The 17758-nt window shown below is 42.3% G+C and overlaps 1 protein-coding gene across 1 annotated transcript in view; it reads right to left on the bottom strand.

Moving 5' to 3' along the window:
- Nucleotides 1-17758, bottom strand: part of NEK10 (NIMA related kinase 10) — a 200727-nt gene that overhangs the window by 181575 nt on the left and 1394 nt on the right. The window contains exons 2-6 of the mRNA XM_090046496.1: nucleotides 7875-7985; nucleotides 7442-7502; nucleotides 5967-6100; nucleotides 2939-3037; nucleotides 239-323 (exon numbers count right to left, since the gene is read on the bottom strand). Of these exons, the coding sequence (XP_089902622.1) occupies nucleotides 239-323; nucleotides 2939-3037; nucleotides 5967-6100; nucleotides 7442-7502; nucleotides 7875-7948 (453 nt within the window). The 5' untranslated portion in view covers nucleotides 7949-7985. The remainder of the gene's footprint in view (nucleotides 1-238; nucleotides 324-2938; nucleotides 3038-5966; nucleotides 6101-7441; nucleotides 7503-7874; nucleotides 7986-17758) is intronic.

Here is a 17758-nt window from a genome sequence, read left to right as displayed (position 1 = left end):
ATTTGAGTATATGTATCCTGCAAATGGTGCATGTATATAGCAAAGTCTTGTATAAACTACAACAGTTCTGCAACTTCATTATTCTGTTACTTGATTAAGCTTTCACCCCTTGAAACTGTTTATAGATTAACACACTGTTATATATTCACATATGCAATATTCCTATATTTGAAAATATAGATAAACTGTGTATGTGTGTTATGTATTTCAGCAGGAAGCAATATTTTGATGAACTAACCTGATAGCATGGATCTCTTATTAGTAACCTCAGGCAAATTAACAGTCTCAGAAAATGGATGGATGGGGCTCGATTAACCCATTCCCTGCAACAGAGAGATCCCAAATATTGAGTTATAAACCCCAGGCAATACCAAATCCATAAAAATAAGCCTGCACACCAGTTTTTCAACTTGAGGGGAACTCACTATACAATTAAGCACTTAAACCAACTAAATTAAGCATGTAAACCAACTAAGCATGTCCCCTACAGATACAGTTGTTTCCCTAAACAGCACATCACCAGCAATTGCTTGTTGCAGCGAATACAAGATCTACCAAACCCCTGATCCAGACACAGTCTTTAAGCACACACACTCCTACTGATTTCAATACAGTTAAATCTGTATTTAGAGGCTCTGATGGATGACAGACCAAATACACAGCACAGAAGACAAGTTTATGGCAGGCTTCAATGCACAAACCATAACCTCTTTAAAATAATATGAATATGATAAAACTATCAGACACTGTATGAATCTAAATGCCTACCTTTGAAATAAATATTTTCAAACCACTGTTACCCATACAGGAAGTTTTAAACTGTTATTAAATATTTGATAGCTTTGAACAATTCTTTCCATTTTTATTTTAAACTATTTTGATACAGATGAAAGGGTTCAAGTCACACTTTTATTCCCATGCTGGTGCCTACAAATCTAGTGCCATACTTTGCAGAGAACACAAGCCAAAATGTGCAAAATGCACCCAGACAGTATTATAAACACTCGAGGAATGGGTATGTCCAGGTTCTATAAATTTTCAAGATCAAACACCACTTCAATGGATTTCCATTGCCTGTGAAAGTTATATATCTTTTGTTCCCAATTTAAAAAAATCATTAGGCACTTTCTCTTTTTTATGATGGGGAGAGTATCTGTATATATCTGGCTATGTTCCCCAGGAATGGAGAAAGCCTGAGTGATGTGGCAGTTCTTTTCCCTTGTTATCATTTGCTTTTGGGAATGAAGCCAAAGGCTAAAATTATTTTGATAAAAATAAATGCTCTGCAAATAGATGCAAACAAGGAGGTTAGGCTTGTTGTATCCAAGTCCTGTCACCAGCGTTCGCTCTCTTCTAGGTTTCCATACTTGCCTTCCCAGAAAAGAGGTTTTTTTCCATGGAGAACTGATAGCTTGCATATGTTGTAAAGCAGTCTAAGGTAAGACACGTGGGACAGGAAGAGAGACCTCTTCAATTTATTTAAGTAGTTCTTTTAAAACTGTCATTCCAAAGACACAGAATCTGTAGGCTTTCACAAGACAAGACAAACCATCTTTTATAACTCTCAAAAGGAGCGGGAATTCTCTGAGACACGCTCTTAGACTACGACTATACTGCTTTTTCAGTGCACCCAGGATCACTGCACACTCTACCCAGCTGTTCCCAGTCCACCTGCACCAATTCCAGAAAGAGGCAGAAGCTCCCCCACTGACACTTGAGAACTGTTGGCAATGTATTTGGGTGGTGGTGAGGGCATCCCTCAAGACACTTTCACTGTTTCATTTTTGGGACTGGCATATGTGAAATGGGTGGGTGCAGAGTGCCTAAGGGTGGCATTCCTAGGACTGTAGGGGCAGAATAGATGCACCCTTACAGGCTTTGGCTCCCTGTAGTGACACCAGTTCTAAATGACAGGTATCAACATAGCTATAGGCATCTATTTAGAAAACATCACTTTATCCCCTAGTGACAGCACTTAAAATTGAATTCATAGGCTTATTAATATAACCTTGTTCAGACATTTTTTTCATTTGCTAGTGAGACTATCTTTCAATATATCATCAAAGGGCAGAGAAAGAACAAAAAGTCAAAAATAGTTAGGTATGTTACAGTGTATAAATAGGATTTGGCCAACAAAGCTGGATCATTACAGTTCCTCTACAGAAGGGCAATGAAATACTATACTGTAGTTAGAAGAGGACGTGGTATAATTTTCAAAAGACCTGGGTGACTTAGGGCATACCTTCATCATGTCAGCTGGAATCAGGGAGCACTGACCACTGTGAAATCACTCCGCCCACTCATGCCAAAAAAAAGTAATGTAATGCATTGTTGGCACATTGCAAGGGTGTGCTTAATGATGTTTTTAGTTCCAAGCGTGCCCAACACCATTCTAATAATGCTACCTAATATTTCTCGGCATGCAGTATACCCATTCCTTGGCACTATCTCTAGGAGTTTAGGTCAATTCTTGCAAGTTTAGGAGCCAGAAGACCTTGAGAGGTGCAGAGTTAGATTTTCAAAACTGCCTAAGTTAGGATATGAATTCCAATTGATCTTCAACTGTTCTGTAGATGGGCAACCAGCAGCAAAACAGGAATCAAAGATTTGATTTAAAAATATACACAGTGTTTAGGGCAGCAGGCTTGTAGTATGTCAATGAAGCAAAGAAGCATGGAGAGGAGACAATATTGTTGTTATCCACCTAAACTTAAAACGTCGGTCTGCTGCTCATGCAGTAGCTCAATCTCCAAGGTCATTCTTTGATTTTTTTTACACCGAGGTCCATATTGCCCCATGCTGTGAAACATGCTTTCCAAAGCTACAATGACTACTGCCGAAGCATATAAAGCATGTTCTGCATTGCGTTTCTTGGCTCCCAATTTAACACAAGAAGAGACTCATTTTAGCCAGATGCAGATGTATTGTACATTCTTACCTGCAGATAAGTCTGTTCTTAACTAAAGCTGTGAAGATTTCTTGAAACAGCCTGTGCTGAGGATGCTTGCTAAAATTTCTCTCATTCTTGTAGTTTACACTAAGGGGAAAATTTAGAAAAATGCAGTATTATGAAATGTAAAAAGACAATTTTAGATTACCTAAAAGACAGATATTTCTCATACTGAATTTGAGATTGCTATTACACTGATATATGGTGACATGTTTAACCAAACAGACCATGATTTTTATTTCAGTTAGAATGTAGTAGATCATGCCTCTCTCTTCAGAGAGTAAGAGCTATCATTTGATAACTGTCTTGAAATATTCTCACCGTTGCTGATTCTGGATCTTGTTCTGTCCCTTTTTTTTCTCATGGAATGGTATTGTTCTCAGTCAAATTAGTGGTATAGAAACACAAATATTCATAAACCAAAATATTATCTTTAAAGAAACAGCAGCAAGAGATGCATACATGTGTTTGCAAATGGCACCTTTACTAATCCTATTCTGGTGCCTACCCTTATTGGTCTCTATCACCTCTTCCTGTGTAGTAACATAAGTTTGTGGGGGCAGCAATAGTAGCTTGTCTTGAAAGCACCAAAAATACTTGGTTGTTGCTATTTATACATTAACTCAGAGTAAATTGGCATAGAGCCATTTGGAGCCTGTAATGGCAGCTAGGCATTCAAGAAGATTAAGCCTTGAAGGATAGTGATTTATAGAAACCAAATACATGTGCTAGTCATCTAAAACCATATATAGATGCTCAGTTTCTACTGTGAGAATGGTTTTTCACGTTCATATGTTCATGCTTTTCCTCCCAGCCATTCCAGGAGAAAAATAAACCAACCCCAGTCCAGAAGAAGTAGGTCCCAGGAGACTTTCTCTTGAGAGAATGAATGTTTGTACACTTTCCCTTGGCTTAACTCCTCCTGGGTTGTTGGCCAAAAGGCTCCTGTGTCTTCCTGAGATTGGGATCACCCTGGTCTGGAGAAGGTGTGGGTGGCAGCTGCTCACACCCTCCCCACAGACCAGAAGGGGAAAGCATGAGCAGCTACCAGCCACTCCCTGCTGGCTCCTCACACACTGGGGTCCCCGGTGTGAGAAGTGGACAGGTGATTTTGCCCCACTGCACCCCAAGCTCAGTTCCCAGGCACTGGGAGCCAAGGAGAGGCAACAACTCTGCAAGCCCCCTTGCTATCTTCTTGTGCTGGAGTCCCTGGAGTAAGAAGCCAGCTGGGGGCTTACAGGTGCTGCTCCCCTCCTCTCCTCTTCCCTCCCTCAAGACTGGGAGGGGAGGGGAGCAGCAGCCATCACTAAACACTCCCTCCCTCTTCCCAAAGCCAGCAAGTTCCTGGTTTTAGGACAAGGGAGGAGGCCTTGCTGGCTACTGTGGACTTCTCATTGCTGCCTGCAGGATCAAGCTGGGTGATGGGGCAGCAATTCAAACATCAGCAGGACTGGGAAGAGAGCTCAGGGAAAGCCTTGCCAATCCCCATTCCCATCCCGGCCAGCTTCTCCTCGCTTCCCACGCTGCCCAACTGGGCGGTGGAGAAGTAATTTTTTAAAAGCTGGAAAGGCTAGGAAGCAGCCTTGGGGAAAGCTTCTCCAAGCCCATTCCCCATCACTGGCAACTTCCCCTTGTTGCCCCACTACTCAGATCATGAAGTATGGTGAAGATTTGCATTTGAAAGCTTGACTAACTCTGTTGCAACCATTAAGGTGGTCCAACAAAAGATATAACTCACAAAAATCCTTGCCTCTGAAATTAGAGGCATTTCATATTTTATCCTTCTGAAATAGCCTGGTGACTGTAGGGTCACAAGTATTTTAATATGTTATAATATATTTTATGATGTTTCAAATTTTAATCTAAAATAAAAGCTCATCTTTGGAGCTGCACAAGAATAAATTGGATTTGTCCTGAGTAATGACTAGCTTACAATTTCAGAAGCCAAATGAACATGGACTATGCTCCAGATGGCTGGTGGATTATCATACCTTCTGATTATTCAAATGCATGTGCTCTCTTTTTCCCAAAAACTACTTTAGCTAATTACTGTGATATATTCAAGCTTACAAATAGCAAGGCCAGAAGAACAGTCTTGATATACATTCTTTATTTTGTAGTCTAAAAACACATAACATCAGTAAATTCTACCCAAGACATTTTATGATGTCTTTGTGTACTTATGACACAAATGAGAAAATGCTTAATAGAACAACAGTACAAATCACCTAATCATTTCTGTAGTAATTTGCATACCACACATTCTCCCCTTCGTTAAAAATGATTATGTGTAATTTAATATGTCATACACAGAAAATTAGGGTTGGAAGAGGCCTCAGGAGGTCATCTAGTCCAACCATCTGCTCAAAGCAGAACCATACTCAAATAGACCATTCTAACCAAGGTTTTTTCGAGCTGGGCCTTAGAAACCTCCAAGGATGGAGATTCTACCACCTCTCCATGTGAAGCAGGCAAGCTAGTGCTGTGACAGCCTGCGGGTGTAGCCAGTGTTGATTATGAAATAAACTGACCCTGGAGGAAGGCTGGGTTTATGTAGGATATAAGCCCAGGCCTGAGATGAGCTAGCAGTAACTTGGAGCCTGCTGAGAGAACACTACCTCAGCAGGATGGCTGCAGCTTCAGAAAGTCAACATGGAGGGTAACACCTAAAGCAGTCTGGAGGTTTGGGGAAGAGGAAGGAGGAGGTCAACTAGACCTCAAGACATTGATCACTACTTGTTGAGCCAGACAATCCAGACAGCTTTCTATCCAGGTTACATTGCATTCATCCAATTCACACTTCCTTAGCTTTGCAAGAATGCTGTGGGACACCGTATCAAAAGTCTTGCTAAAGTCAAGGTATATGACTGTCAAACTGTTATTTTATTCACACCTTGATGACAGTTTAACAGGAAAGTACAAGTAGTATGAGTGTCTTCAATGAATGTACAACAGGTCTAAGATATATACAGATATGTAGATATACTGTGGCTGCAGTAGTTTTTATACTCCTTACCTAAAGTTTTCAAGTTCAACAGCTTCAGTTGACTCATGCCAATGACCCTGGCTTCTTTGTCCATTAATCTTGCTGTTATATGGCTCAGACTTTGTCATGCTGGTTTGAGCAGTTTCAAAGTTAATTGCTGGGAGCTACAAAGAGAAGGATGGGTAGATATCAGAGAACAACTACAGACAGTAAACAAAGAAGTTACCATCTTGTATTTCAGTTCCTTTCAAATTTAAGCTCTAATCATTACTTCTAAATGATAATGAAGCAGTGTTAACACTTTTCATTCAAAGCAGCGCAAGAAAACTGGTATATGATGACAAACGACAAATTTGGAAATCAGTGACTTAAACCAGTATGCTGTGCATTACTAAAACATTGATAGTATACACTGCTTCAAAATGTTTACAGCCAATCCCACTCATATAACTGCAAAATAATGTTAATAGAACTATAAAGTTGTAGAAATGACCTGTATACTAAAGAACTTGTCATTTTTATTTAATAATGAAGTGTTTCTACCACCCTTTGTTTCTACACGGATTCAGTATTTCTATACCTAATAACCTGAATTGACCACAAAAGTGCAGTGCAAAACACATCATTGCTTCTCACTGAGGTAGTATTCCTGTAACATCATAGTTTACATTTCAGAAATCTAAGAGAGGCAGAGAGTTTTTGGTTTCCAGAATTCATCCTCAATAAAACATGTACATTATCTGTGTGTATTGTACAGGATCCCTTGGGTCAATTTCCCATTTATTTGTACAGCTTCAGCAATAGACTCTCAAGCAAGGAGGGTGTTCCTTGCCCTGATGCATATTGATCTAAATCTGGGCATTCAAGAGACTCCACTAGCCCTCAGAACTGCCTCCAAACTGGCAGGACTTACAGCCATGCTACAGCAGTGAATTCAGACCAGGAAGTAAAATTGCATGGAACAAAATAGACAAGCCAGCCATCACTATAAATACAAATATTCACATGAAGTAAAGGATTAAATGCTTTAAAATCTATTATATAATGACAAAGATGACAATCAGATGAGTAATGGTGAAGAGTCTGTTACTTCCTCATGGAAGGACTGCTTATACACTGCTGCTTCATAACATTGCTAAGGGGTGTAGAAGAAGACAAAGCTTTTAGGCTGCTTGACTATAAACAGCTGTGACAGTTACAGGATAAACTTCACTAGATACTGATAGAGTGAAATAGATGAAGTTATTTTTCTGTTCAAATACCCACTAAACTAGACCAGCATAAAAAGCCAGTTAACATCATCCCCTTGCATTATCTAATGGCAATTTTTCCCCATAGAAGAAAGTTTTGCCATTCCCAAGAAATAAAAGATTCTAGTTAATTCCGTTGTCCATGATCTTCCTGGCACTTCATTACAACAATGTACAAAATTCCTACTGAACAATCATCATTTCACCTGATTATACAACTGTGCAGCATATTGAATAATGACCACAGAAAAATACCTGCTGTTTGCTTGACTGGACATTTAAGAGACACCGAAGTCTTTTAAGGTCAGAGTAATCCCTAAAATAAAACATAATTATGTACCCATTAATAACTCAATGCATAACATTTTAACAATGTCAATAAGTAGTTTGCTCAACATAAACAAGGTCAAATTATGTAAGCAACGTTGTTGACAGAAAGGGAAAGGTCTCTGGTATTACCTCAGCAGTTTTTTTTTTTTCTTTTTTGTGTACTGAAGCTTGCATAGCTACTGATTTGTTTCTCCAGAATGACTAAAATTATGAAAGGTCTAAATAAAGTTTGTGACCAGAGTAACAGTTGTCATGTTTATACAGCATTTCGTATTAAAGCATTCAACTTGGGCAGCTGCTACAAATTCCAGACAGTCACTGCTGAAATTCAAACAGAATAAAATGTCAGATACTATACCTAGCAATGCCCCCCTGGGGTTTTTTATCTGTGGCTTTTTCTGTGCTCTTCACCTTTTTGTCTTGATTGGGCATTGTAAACCATCAGTGCCACAGAATTAGCATCTCATCCCTTTAAAAATAAAACAGAAAAGAGAACAAAAAGATTGGGTCATAATAGCAGCACATAATATACATGCAGACCTACTACAGAAAATGTTGGAAGGTAGATACAGTGAAGAACAGATGGGTTTTTATACTAGGCACTAATACAGGGGACATCCCTTAAAATAAAGAACATAAACATGTTATATGCAGCCCAAATTCCCCAACATGCTTTTGGTGGGGGAAAATGTACAAAACTGGGGGAAGTCACGATGCCTGCTACTACCCTATACTTTTACTGACTTACTTTTTTCTCAGGTAAATTTCTTGTTAGGGATTAGCTATCTGGATTAAGCTGCATGCAGCACTGGGGAGGTGCTGCATGCAGCATGGGTTGTGGACCGCAGGAGTGGGTGCTATTTGCAGCACACAGAGGATGGGGCTCCATAGGCCAGATCCAGCCCACGGGCTGTATTTCAGACTCCCCAGCTTAAACAGACAAAGAAAGGGGAAAAGAGGTATTATGTTACAAATATGGGACTGACAAACAGAGATTAAGGTCACAAAGGAATGTTCTGGCTGAGTTACAACCCAGATCATCTTTGTCTCAGTCCAATGTCTTAAATCACAAGGACATCATCCCTCTCACGCTATTTTCTTTTAGCCTTCGTCCTTTTCTGAACGCCCTCAGTCTAAATTCTCTCTTTCATGTTTCCCTGCTGTCATTCTCCATCTGAAGCTCTGGTATCTCCTCTGACCTCTTTACCTAGCCTGGTGTTATTCTACTCAATTGTTTGTGTTCACTAAGAGCAGAAAGAAACAAGAAAAGCTGGTAGGGAACACGGATGTTTTTAACCTTTAAAGGCTGCTTTACCTAGTGTTGATAATCAAAGTAATCTTTACCAGCGTTACAACAAAGCTTTACTATAAAATCCTGTTTTGGGTACATAACTGTAGCATTATTTTTTCCTCTCAGAAATCTAGCTGGAACGAAAAAAAAAAGTTTTATATTTACCCTTTTTATCTAGTAATTCATGTACTTCCCCACTTATTAATTCCTTCAAGTAAGATCACACAGGATATCAGTTGGTATCAACATGTTAACTGATTTAAACCTGCAAAACCTAAACATCCTAGTTCCCCAACCCAGCAACTGATTTAATTATGTGCTAATATTTGGGCACAGGAGTTATCCAATCAACTGAAAGATTGTCCACATGCTTAAGTACAGTAAGAAACACACAGTAACAGCTGTGCATCAATTCTCATTCACTGTTCAAAAGAAAGTGATCAGGAAGCACTAACACATCAAGGAAGTGCCAGGAAAAAGCAAGGAGATCAGACAAAACTAAAAACCAGGACAAGTGTTGAGGCAAGGACTTCTCAGCACTGTCAGAGTATTCCCGACTCAATTCCATCTAAAAGAATAACGTGGGGTATGATATGCTATAACTCCAGATTAGGTTTTGTATAAATTAAATTAAAATGCTAATTTAATGACAGAGGAATAGGTGGCTTTTGGTAGTGATGACATGCAGGGCATATCCAGAACAAAAAGCATGTCTGAATCACAGAAAAATTCAAACAATAAATACAGGAGACACAGGAATTAATTACTGTACTGGATTAAATTGATGGTCTCTCTCGTCTGGTATTTTTTCTCCAGCAGGAAGGCACTAAAGGCTAGAGCAAAAAGCAGAAAAATCCACACATGGAATGCGTGATGGTGAATTATCTATTCCTGCCTCCCATGAAGATATCAACATAACAGTTAGAAATGGACCTACTGTAAGCCATGAAATGTGAGGTTTCTCCCTCCCAGAGTTTTCTCCCTTCTAAGCTTTGTTAACATTATCTCTGGATTTTCCTGTTAGCTGTATCAATGCCCAATCCCTCTTGGACTCATCCTAAATTTTTGTCTCAGCAGTATCTCAGTCTAAATATGCATTGCAAGTTTACTGGCTTTGTAAATACGAAGGAAGCAGTAGATGTAATATCTTGACTTCAGTAAAGCTTCCTGAGAATGTCCTTTATGATATGCTCATAATCAACCTAAGAAAATATGTTTTATATGTAGTCTGCATAAGATGGGTGCACAATTGGTTGAAAAATCACTTTCAGAAAGCAGCTGATAATGGTTCACAGTCAAACTGCAAGGGCTTCTCAAACAGGACCCTGAAGAGGTCAGTCCTTTGTTCAGTTCTGTTCCACAATTTCATTACTGACTTGGAGAACTGAATTGTATGCTTGTAAAATCTGCATGCGATATATGCTGGAAGGAACTCAAGCATTTTGGAGGACAGGATCAGAATTCAAAACAATCTTGACAAATTGGAGAAATTATTCAAAATCAATACAGTGAAATTCAATAAAGGCAAGTGCAAAGCTTGAAGGAATGTGTTTGTTGTTTAGTAAGAAAAGAGAAGACAGAGAAGGACATGACAGCACACTTTGAATATGTTGTTATAAAGAGGACAGTAAACAGTTGCTCTTCATATGTACTTGGGGAAGACCAAGAGAAAAATAGCTTAGTATACAACAAAGATTTAAACTGGGCATTAGGAAAACAATTCTAAATTAGGATGGTGAAACATTGGAAATACCTATGGATGTTGTAGAATCTTCTTCACTGGTGGTTTATTCTTAAATATACATGCCGGGGGCCATGTCTGTACACCTGATCCTACCTCGGTGGTGAGGGTTGGACCAGATAATATATTGATGTCCCTTCCAGCACTACATTTCCATGGTTCAGTGAAAGACTATTTCATTTAATGGTTTTGAATACCCCACCCTTCAATTTCATTTAGTGTGTCTTTGTTCTTATCTTGTGAGAAAGGGAGAACAGACACCTGCTCTTCCTTCTATATTGTTAATTATTTTCTATATACATTTATCACGCCCCATCCTATTTATCTCCTTTCTCTAGTAAGTAGTTAACTTTTTTCAACCTCACTTCAAAAGAGTTATTCCATTCATTCCTCAAATGACAAAACCTGACCATCATTATGATGAAATACAGACTTTAAATACCTAATTTCATTTGAATATATTGTTCTTAATGTAATTCTTGTAATAAACTGACTACCATGGTAGAAATATTAATGGTCCAAAGTTACTGGTCTGTTTCTGTTGGAATAAGAAAGAGTAACATCTATTTCTCTGCTAGTGATGTTACTAGAGGATCCCCCAAAAATCTCACTCTAACAAAAACAAAAACAGTGCGTTTTTGCATCCTTTTTTAAAAGGTTTGTACTGATTATCTAAGGCCTTCATGATGGTTGTTATGAAGCCCACCATATTTTGTGAGTTATCATGCAGGTTTTTTGTGTTGGTTTTTACTGAGATGGTATGTTAGATCTCATTGAAAAGCCAGTATTATGCTATATTCATTTATGTGACTTTTTCATTGACAGTGGCAATCTCTTGATTTGAGGATGATCTCTACCATGGATCATTGATGGGTCTAGAAGTGACTTAAGAGTCCAATCTTTGAGCCACACACCCATCCACTGAAGCTGCAGGTCTTTCCACAGGGCAGAGTATGCCAAAAGCCAAGATTTCTCTCTTTTTCCTTCCTCCTCTCTCTCTTCTCTGCTTTGAGGGCAAAATGCTCTCATGAACCAAGTGCTGCTTGGTTGAGGTTACAGCACCATTGGAGTTGGTCGGCAGCCAACTCCTCCCAGCTGTCAGCATCCAATTTCTTGAGGTATGCCTTCAATGTGTCCTTGTAGCTTTTCCTGTGGCCCCCAAGAGATTGCTTGTTACTAAGCTTGGAGTGGAGAACTTGCTTTGGGAGTCAAGAGTCAGGCATACTCACACAATGTCCAATCCAGCAAAGTTAGCACTTAAGGATTGCTTACTCAATGTTGGCAACACTGGCTCCAGCAAGAATGATGACATTTGTACAGCAATCTTCCCATTTGATGTGGAGAATTTTCCAGAGGCATCATTGGTGATCCCTCTCCAGGTTCTTGAAATGACAACAGTAAGTGACCCACATTTCACATCCTTAGGGGAAGACGGAGATGATTACTGCATTGTACAACTAGATCTTAGTGTATTTTTGGAGATTGTAATAAAGCCACCCCAAAGCAATTTTACAAAGGAGGTGCTTGTGCACCCAGATCCTGTGTCGGATCTCCTCATCAATGGTCGCTCTCAGAGAGGTGGCTATTGAGGTAGGGGGCATGCTCATCCCAGATTGAATACCAAATGGATGGAAGGCTCTTCAATCTCAATTCTGAAAGGAAGGCAATCCTTTATAATAACCAGAATGATTCTGGACATGGTTTAATTCTGTGATTTTCAGACTTCCTAAAGAGAAATGGATCATTAGCTAGAGAAATTCCAGATACCCCAGGGAGGAAATGAATTTCTAGACCGCCCTCTAGAATTTCTGGAACTCATGAGCAATTAGAACAATATTGATTGCGGGGGGGAGAGAGGTGGCTGGCTTGGGAGTATTTTCGGGGTTCAGGGCCTTTGACTTTGAGACAATCCAGGTCCCCAGCAGTCACGGCTGGCAAGATCAGCAGGAAGGTTGGTCTCTGGAAATCTAGCAGGACTCTCAGAGGGGCTCGGTCATAGCCAAATGAGAAGGGAAGAAACTTTCATTGTCTTTTTGTTCTGTCTTCAAGTGATATGGTCAGTTTTTCCTGTATAACTTTTCTCCTATATAGTAAATTGTATAGTCTCCCTACTAATTGCCTATGGTAAAGATTGACCTCAAGATGCATGATAGTCCAAGCTACTCTGTTCTATGGAAAGGGGGACCTAAAATTATTTTATAACCCAAGGGAAAGATACATGGAGCTGGCAGAGATTCCTCTGCTGCAACTATGGAGTCTGGAATAAGGGCAGGTGAGCAGAGGCTTCAGAGGATTAAGAGCTATCCCAGGGCAAACCTTGGTATATACCTTGAGACAAGTAGTAGGATAGTAGGGCTCTGGGGCTACATGATAATAGGTACTACTAGCAATGCATTTCTTCTTTTCAATGCGACTCTATGGTTTTTTTAAAAATGTTTTTTGTGTTTTAAGATTAAGATAAAGAGTAAGAAAGGATTTAATTTGCATCAGACCAGTTGCTTGGGGGTTTTTTTATTTACACTCTATTCAGCTTGGCAAAACAAATATAGACTAGTTAGTCCCAAGTTTTGTTTTCCATTCACTAGTAATGTGTTACTATTTGCCAAAATGGTACAAGGGCACCTTAAATCCCCTTCTCACTCGAAACCCTCATTTTAAAAGAAGTAAGTGCTTCTGTTTAATATTAGGGTTTGAAAAAAAAAATCCACAAAATCACACTTGACTTTCAAACTCAGCTCACCCTGTATTCCCCTTTTATAACTGAATTAGATGCTTGTAATAATGTTCAACTCCCAGGAAGCTGTACCGTTTATAACAGCATTTCCCAAAACTTGTGGGTTTATGCCCCACATTAGCATAGTCAGCTACCCTAATGCCCCACTACTTCATCACCACTGTTACTTCCCCAGCAGCAACCAAGCAGCAGGGTTATCGGGACAACCAGTGGCTGTCATTCACACACATCCCACCTAGGAACATTTCTTGCTCCCTCCCGGCAACATCCACGCTTTGGGGATGCTGATTTACAAAGAAGGTTGCAATTCAAAAGTTTAATAAAATGGACAGAGAGGAAACAGTAAAACGATTCTACGGGGGCCCAAAGCTGATTACTTGAAATATTAGCGTACACTGCCCAATGCAGTGGTTGCCAACCTGCACTGGCTAATGAGCAATTATAGTGAGTCATTATACTGAACAAATGCACTATGGGCAACATCATACTCTGCTCTCCCTGGATGTGTCTATACGAGATGCTAGTGAGCAGTGGTGCGCATTTATTTCGTACTTGCATAGGCTAGTACTAAATAAATATGCAGTAACTGGAGTCACTGTGCAGTAGCACTGGCAAATGTCTTTTAAGTGATGCTACTGTGCGGTAGCCTAACATTAACAGTGATAATATGCTACTGTGCAGTAGCGCTATGACATGCTACTGTGGAGTAATATTCGGCTACTGCACAGTCAGCATCTCGTCTAGATGCACCCCTTGTCAAGCTCTGTTTTAACTTTTTAAATTCCTATGGTTGCAAGCAGAATGTCTTGTGGGCAACATGCGGTCTGTGAATCACAGGCTATGAACCAGCAGCCTAAAGGAACACCAACAATTTAAAGACCTGATTATGAAACCCTTACCATAAATTCCTAACCCTATAGGTGATCCGATGGAAGTCGGAAGGACAATTTACAAAATAAGGTACTACTCAGAGTCATTAGGGTTATCACAAACTGGTTATATAATGCAACACAGGACTGTATAAAAAGTGTAAAAATAGAATTTAAAAAGTAGAGCTATTTCTAATGTAAACTGCCCCTTCCCCCCATCAACATATTTTCTGAAATGTTTGAAACCTAAACAGTGCAGTCCTAAGAATCTGAAAGAGACTGAATTATAAAACTGAGTGAAATTGATGCAACTGATTTTCACTGGCCAAATTTTACAGGGAAAAAGGAAGACACTATGATGTTTTAAAGTAGGAGTGGGTAAAATACAGCCCGTGGGCCAGATCCAGCCTGCCAAATGATTGGATCCAGCCTGTGGCTACCCTCACAGTGCTCCCCGGAGGGCCAAGCCCCACCTGCTCCCACCGGTCCAAGCTCCAACTAGCACACTGCTTCTGGTGGGGCTGTTTCCAGTATAGCCGCAGCCAACAGGATGCTCCTCTGCTCCCCTCAACTCCAGTGGCAGCCACCAAGCTGAAGCTTCCCCGCCAAAGGGGCAGGAGTGAGAGGAGGAGCTGCCACTAGAGGTGAAAGGAGCACAGCAGCACCTGGCTGGCTGCAGCTACACTTGGAATAGCCTCACCAGAATGTGGATGCTGGCTGGGGCCTGGACCATGGGGCTGTTCTGCTCCCTTTGCCTCCAGCTGTAGCTCCTCCTCTTGCCGTGCAGCTCTGGGAGGGTGGGCAGGTAACTATAGCCAGGTGGCTCCCCTGCCCAGCACATGGAGCTCTGGCTCTAGCTCCCAGCTGCCTTCTACCTGCTCTGCCTTTCCGGCACAAGAAGTAGACACATGTGGGCAGGCGGAGCAGGTGTAGAGGCCTGGAGCCAGGGCTGCAGGCATTGGGCAGGAGCTGCACAGCAGAAACTTCCCACCACCCAGAGCAGCAGTGCAGCAGGGGCAGGAGCAGCCGCAGCTGCAGTTGGAGGCAATGGGAACAGAACAGCCCTACTGGCCTGGGCCCCGGCCAGCGTGCAGCTTTCAGCGGGGCTATTCCTGGCGGGGCTGCAGCTGGCTGGGTATTGCTGTGCTCCCCTCACCTCCCAGTGACAATGTGAGCCTGACAAGCTATAGCTGCACTTTGAACAGCCCCACCAGAAGCTGTGTACTGGCTGTGGCCTGGGCCAGGGCCAGAGGGTTTGGGCAGGAGAATGGCACAATCTACCCTGGGCAGGGCTCGGCTCCATGTGGAGCAGTGTGGGGGCAGCCGCCAACCTGGCAAGCTCTGCAGCATGTGCCGCCCTCCGCCCCCTCACTCCCCAGCTCAGTTCCCAGGCAGCCCATGCCCCCATGAGCACCCCACCTCCACACACCTCCATATGACCCCCTGCCTCCCTCCGGCTAGCTCCCAGGCAGTCCCCCTGCCCCCACATGTGCACATGCCCCCTCCATACACCCCTCCCCACCCCCGCACAAGGCAGGGCATGCAGGGAGCAAATCACACCAGTTCAGCTCCTAAACAGTGCTCCCCACCCACCAAGCCCCATAGGGAGTTTTGGTGAGTTGTTGCAGGGGGGAAGGGAGGAAGGCTGAGGTGTTGACCGGCCCACAATGGCTCATCAAAAAAACTCCCTATATGGCCCTCAGACCCAAATAATTGCCCACCCCTGTTTTAAAGGAACTAAGTGATGTGACAAGAATCAATTTCAAAATTGTGTGCTTCACTTGACAACAGCAAGTTGGGGTCTTCATAAATGATAAATCTATTAAAATAAATGCAAACTCAGCTCTAAGTACAATTCTAGCTTTTTATCCAGTTTATGGATAGGTGAACTCTGGCAATACATTGAGGGGAGTCAGCACATACCAGGAGGCTCTGTGTGATCCATATGCTTCTTATAGTAGCATTTGACTTTGTTTAAGACAGTGGTGTCAAAAGATCTGGTCCATGAGCCAGGTCTGGTCTGTGGAGCCCTATCATCTGGCCCCTGGTACTGCCACTGGACCCACAATTGATGCAGCTGCACGTAGCGCATGCTGGACCAGCCCTAAGTCCCTGCCCTGTGCAGCACCTGCCCCGGGCCCACACCAGGACCTATGCCACACCCAGCATCTGATCCAGCTGGTCTGGGACTGCACTGTATGCAGCACCCTATAGTTTCATAGTTTCATAGTAGCTAGAGTCGGAAGGGACCTAGGTAGATCATCTAGTCCGACCCCCTGCCTTAGCAGGAAAGAGCACCGGGGTCAGATGACCCCGGCAAGGTGCTCATCTAACTTCCTTTTAAAAATCCCCAGGCTAGGAGCCTGCACCACTTCCCCTGGAAGCTGGTTCCAGGCCCTAGCCACCCTGACTGTGAAGTAGCGCCTCCTAATATCTAATCTAAACTTACCCTCCGCCAGTTTGTGACCGTTATTCCTGGTCACTCCTGGCAGTGCACGGGGGAACAGGGACTCCCCCAATACCTGCTGATCCCCCCTGACCAGTTTGTAGCAGGCCACAAGGTCCCCCCTTAGCCTTCTCTTGTGGAGGCTAAACAGGTTCAGGTCCCGTAGCCTATCCTCATAAGGCCTGCCCTGCTGACCCCTGATCATACGAGTGGCCCTCCTCTGAACTCTTTCCATATTGTCCACGTCCCTCTTGAAGTGTGGCGCCCAGAACTGGACGCAGTACTCCAGCTGCGGCCTGACCAGTGCCGCATAGAGGGGGAGGATCACCTCCCTGGACCTGCTCGAGATGCATCTGTGGATGCATGATAGGGTACGATTGGCCTTCTTGACTGCCTCCCCACACTGCCGGCCCATGTTCATCGTGGAGTCAATGACGACTCCAAGATCCTTTTCCGCCTCCGTGCTGGCAAGAGGAGAGTTCCCCAACCTGTAAGTGTGGTGCCGGTTCTTCCTCCCCATGTGCAACACCTTGCACTTATCAGTGTTAAACCCCATCCTATTCTCATCCGCCCACCGTTGCAACCTGTCAAGGTTGAGCTGGTCCAGGGTGTGTGCCACATGCGGTGCAAGTCTCAGACTGGCCATGTACAAATTCAGCTCCAGAACAGTGAAAGGAAGTGACAAGCACACTAGATTCAGTATGTGGGGGTTGAGGTGGGAGCTCCATGGGCCTGACTTGACCCACAAGGCCAGCCATTCACTATTCATTTGGCATAATGAATGACATAAAGGTCTGCTAGGAAAGCAGGGCCCCAATACCTGTACCGTTTTGGACACATGCTACAGATTTCTAGTTATCCAGCAGCTAAAGTCCAGTCAACTGTTAACCAAAGGGCCAAACTGCTGTTAGCTGTAGAAGGCACAGACTGAATGCTAAAAAAAAGCAGTTTGAAAATGATGGCAGCATCTCCATTCTTTTCCCATCTCAAGGGAGCCCTGGTGACTATAATACGTAATGCGTGTCATCTGATGAAGACTGAAAAAAAAAATCTCTAAAGATCAGAGGGCATGGGATTAGGTATGTGCATCCAAAAGCACAGAAGTATAAATTAAGTTGAAACCTTACATTTACATGTACATAACACAAGGGGAAATCTATA

This window comes from Crocodylus siamensis, chromosome 5 (genome assembly GCF_052110815.1).
Source record: "Crocodylus siamensis isolate JL-2025a chromosome 5, ASM5211081v1, whole genome shotgun sequence".
NCBI classification, from domain to species: Eukaryota; Metazoa; Chordata; order Crocodylia; family Crocodylidae; genus Crocodylus; species Crocodylus siamensis.
The sequence above is the reverse complement of the archived record's forward strand: the minus strand, read 5'-3'. Positions and strand labels throughout refer to the sequence as shown.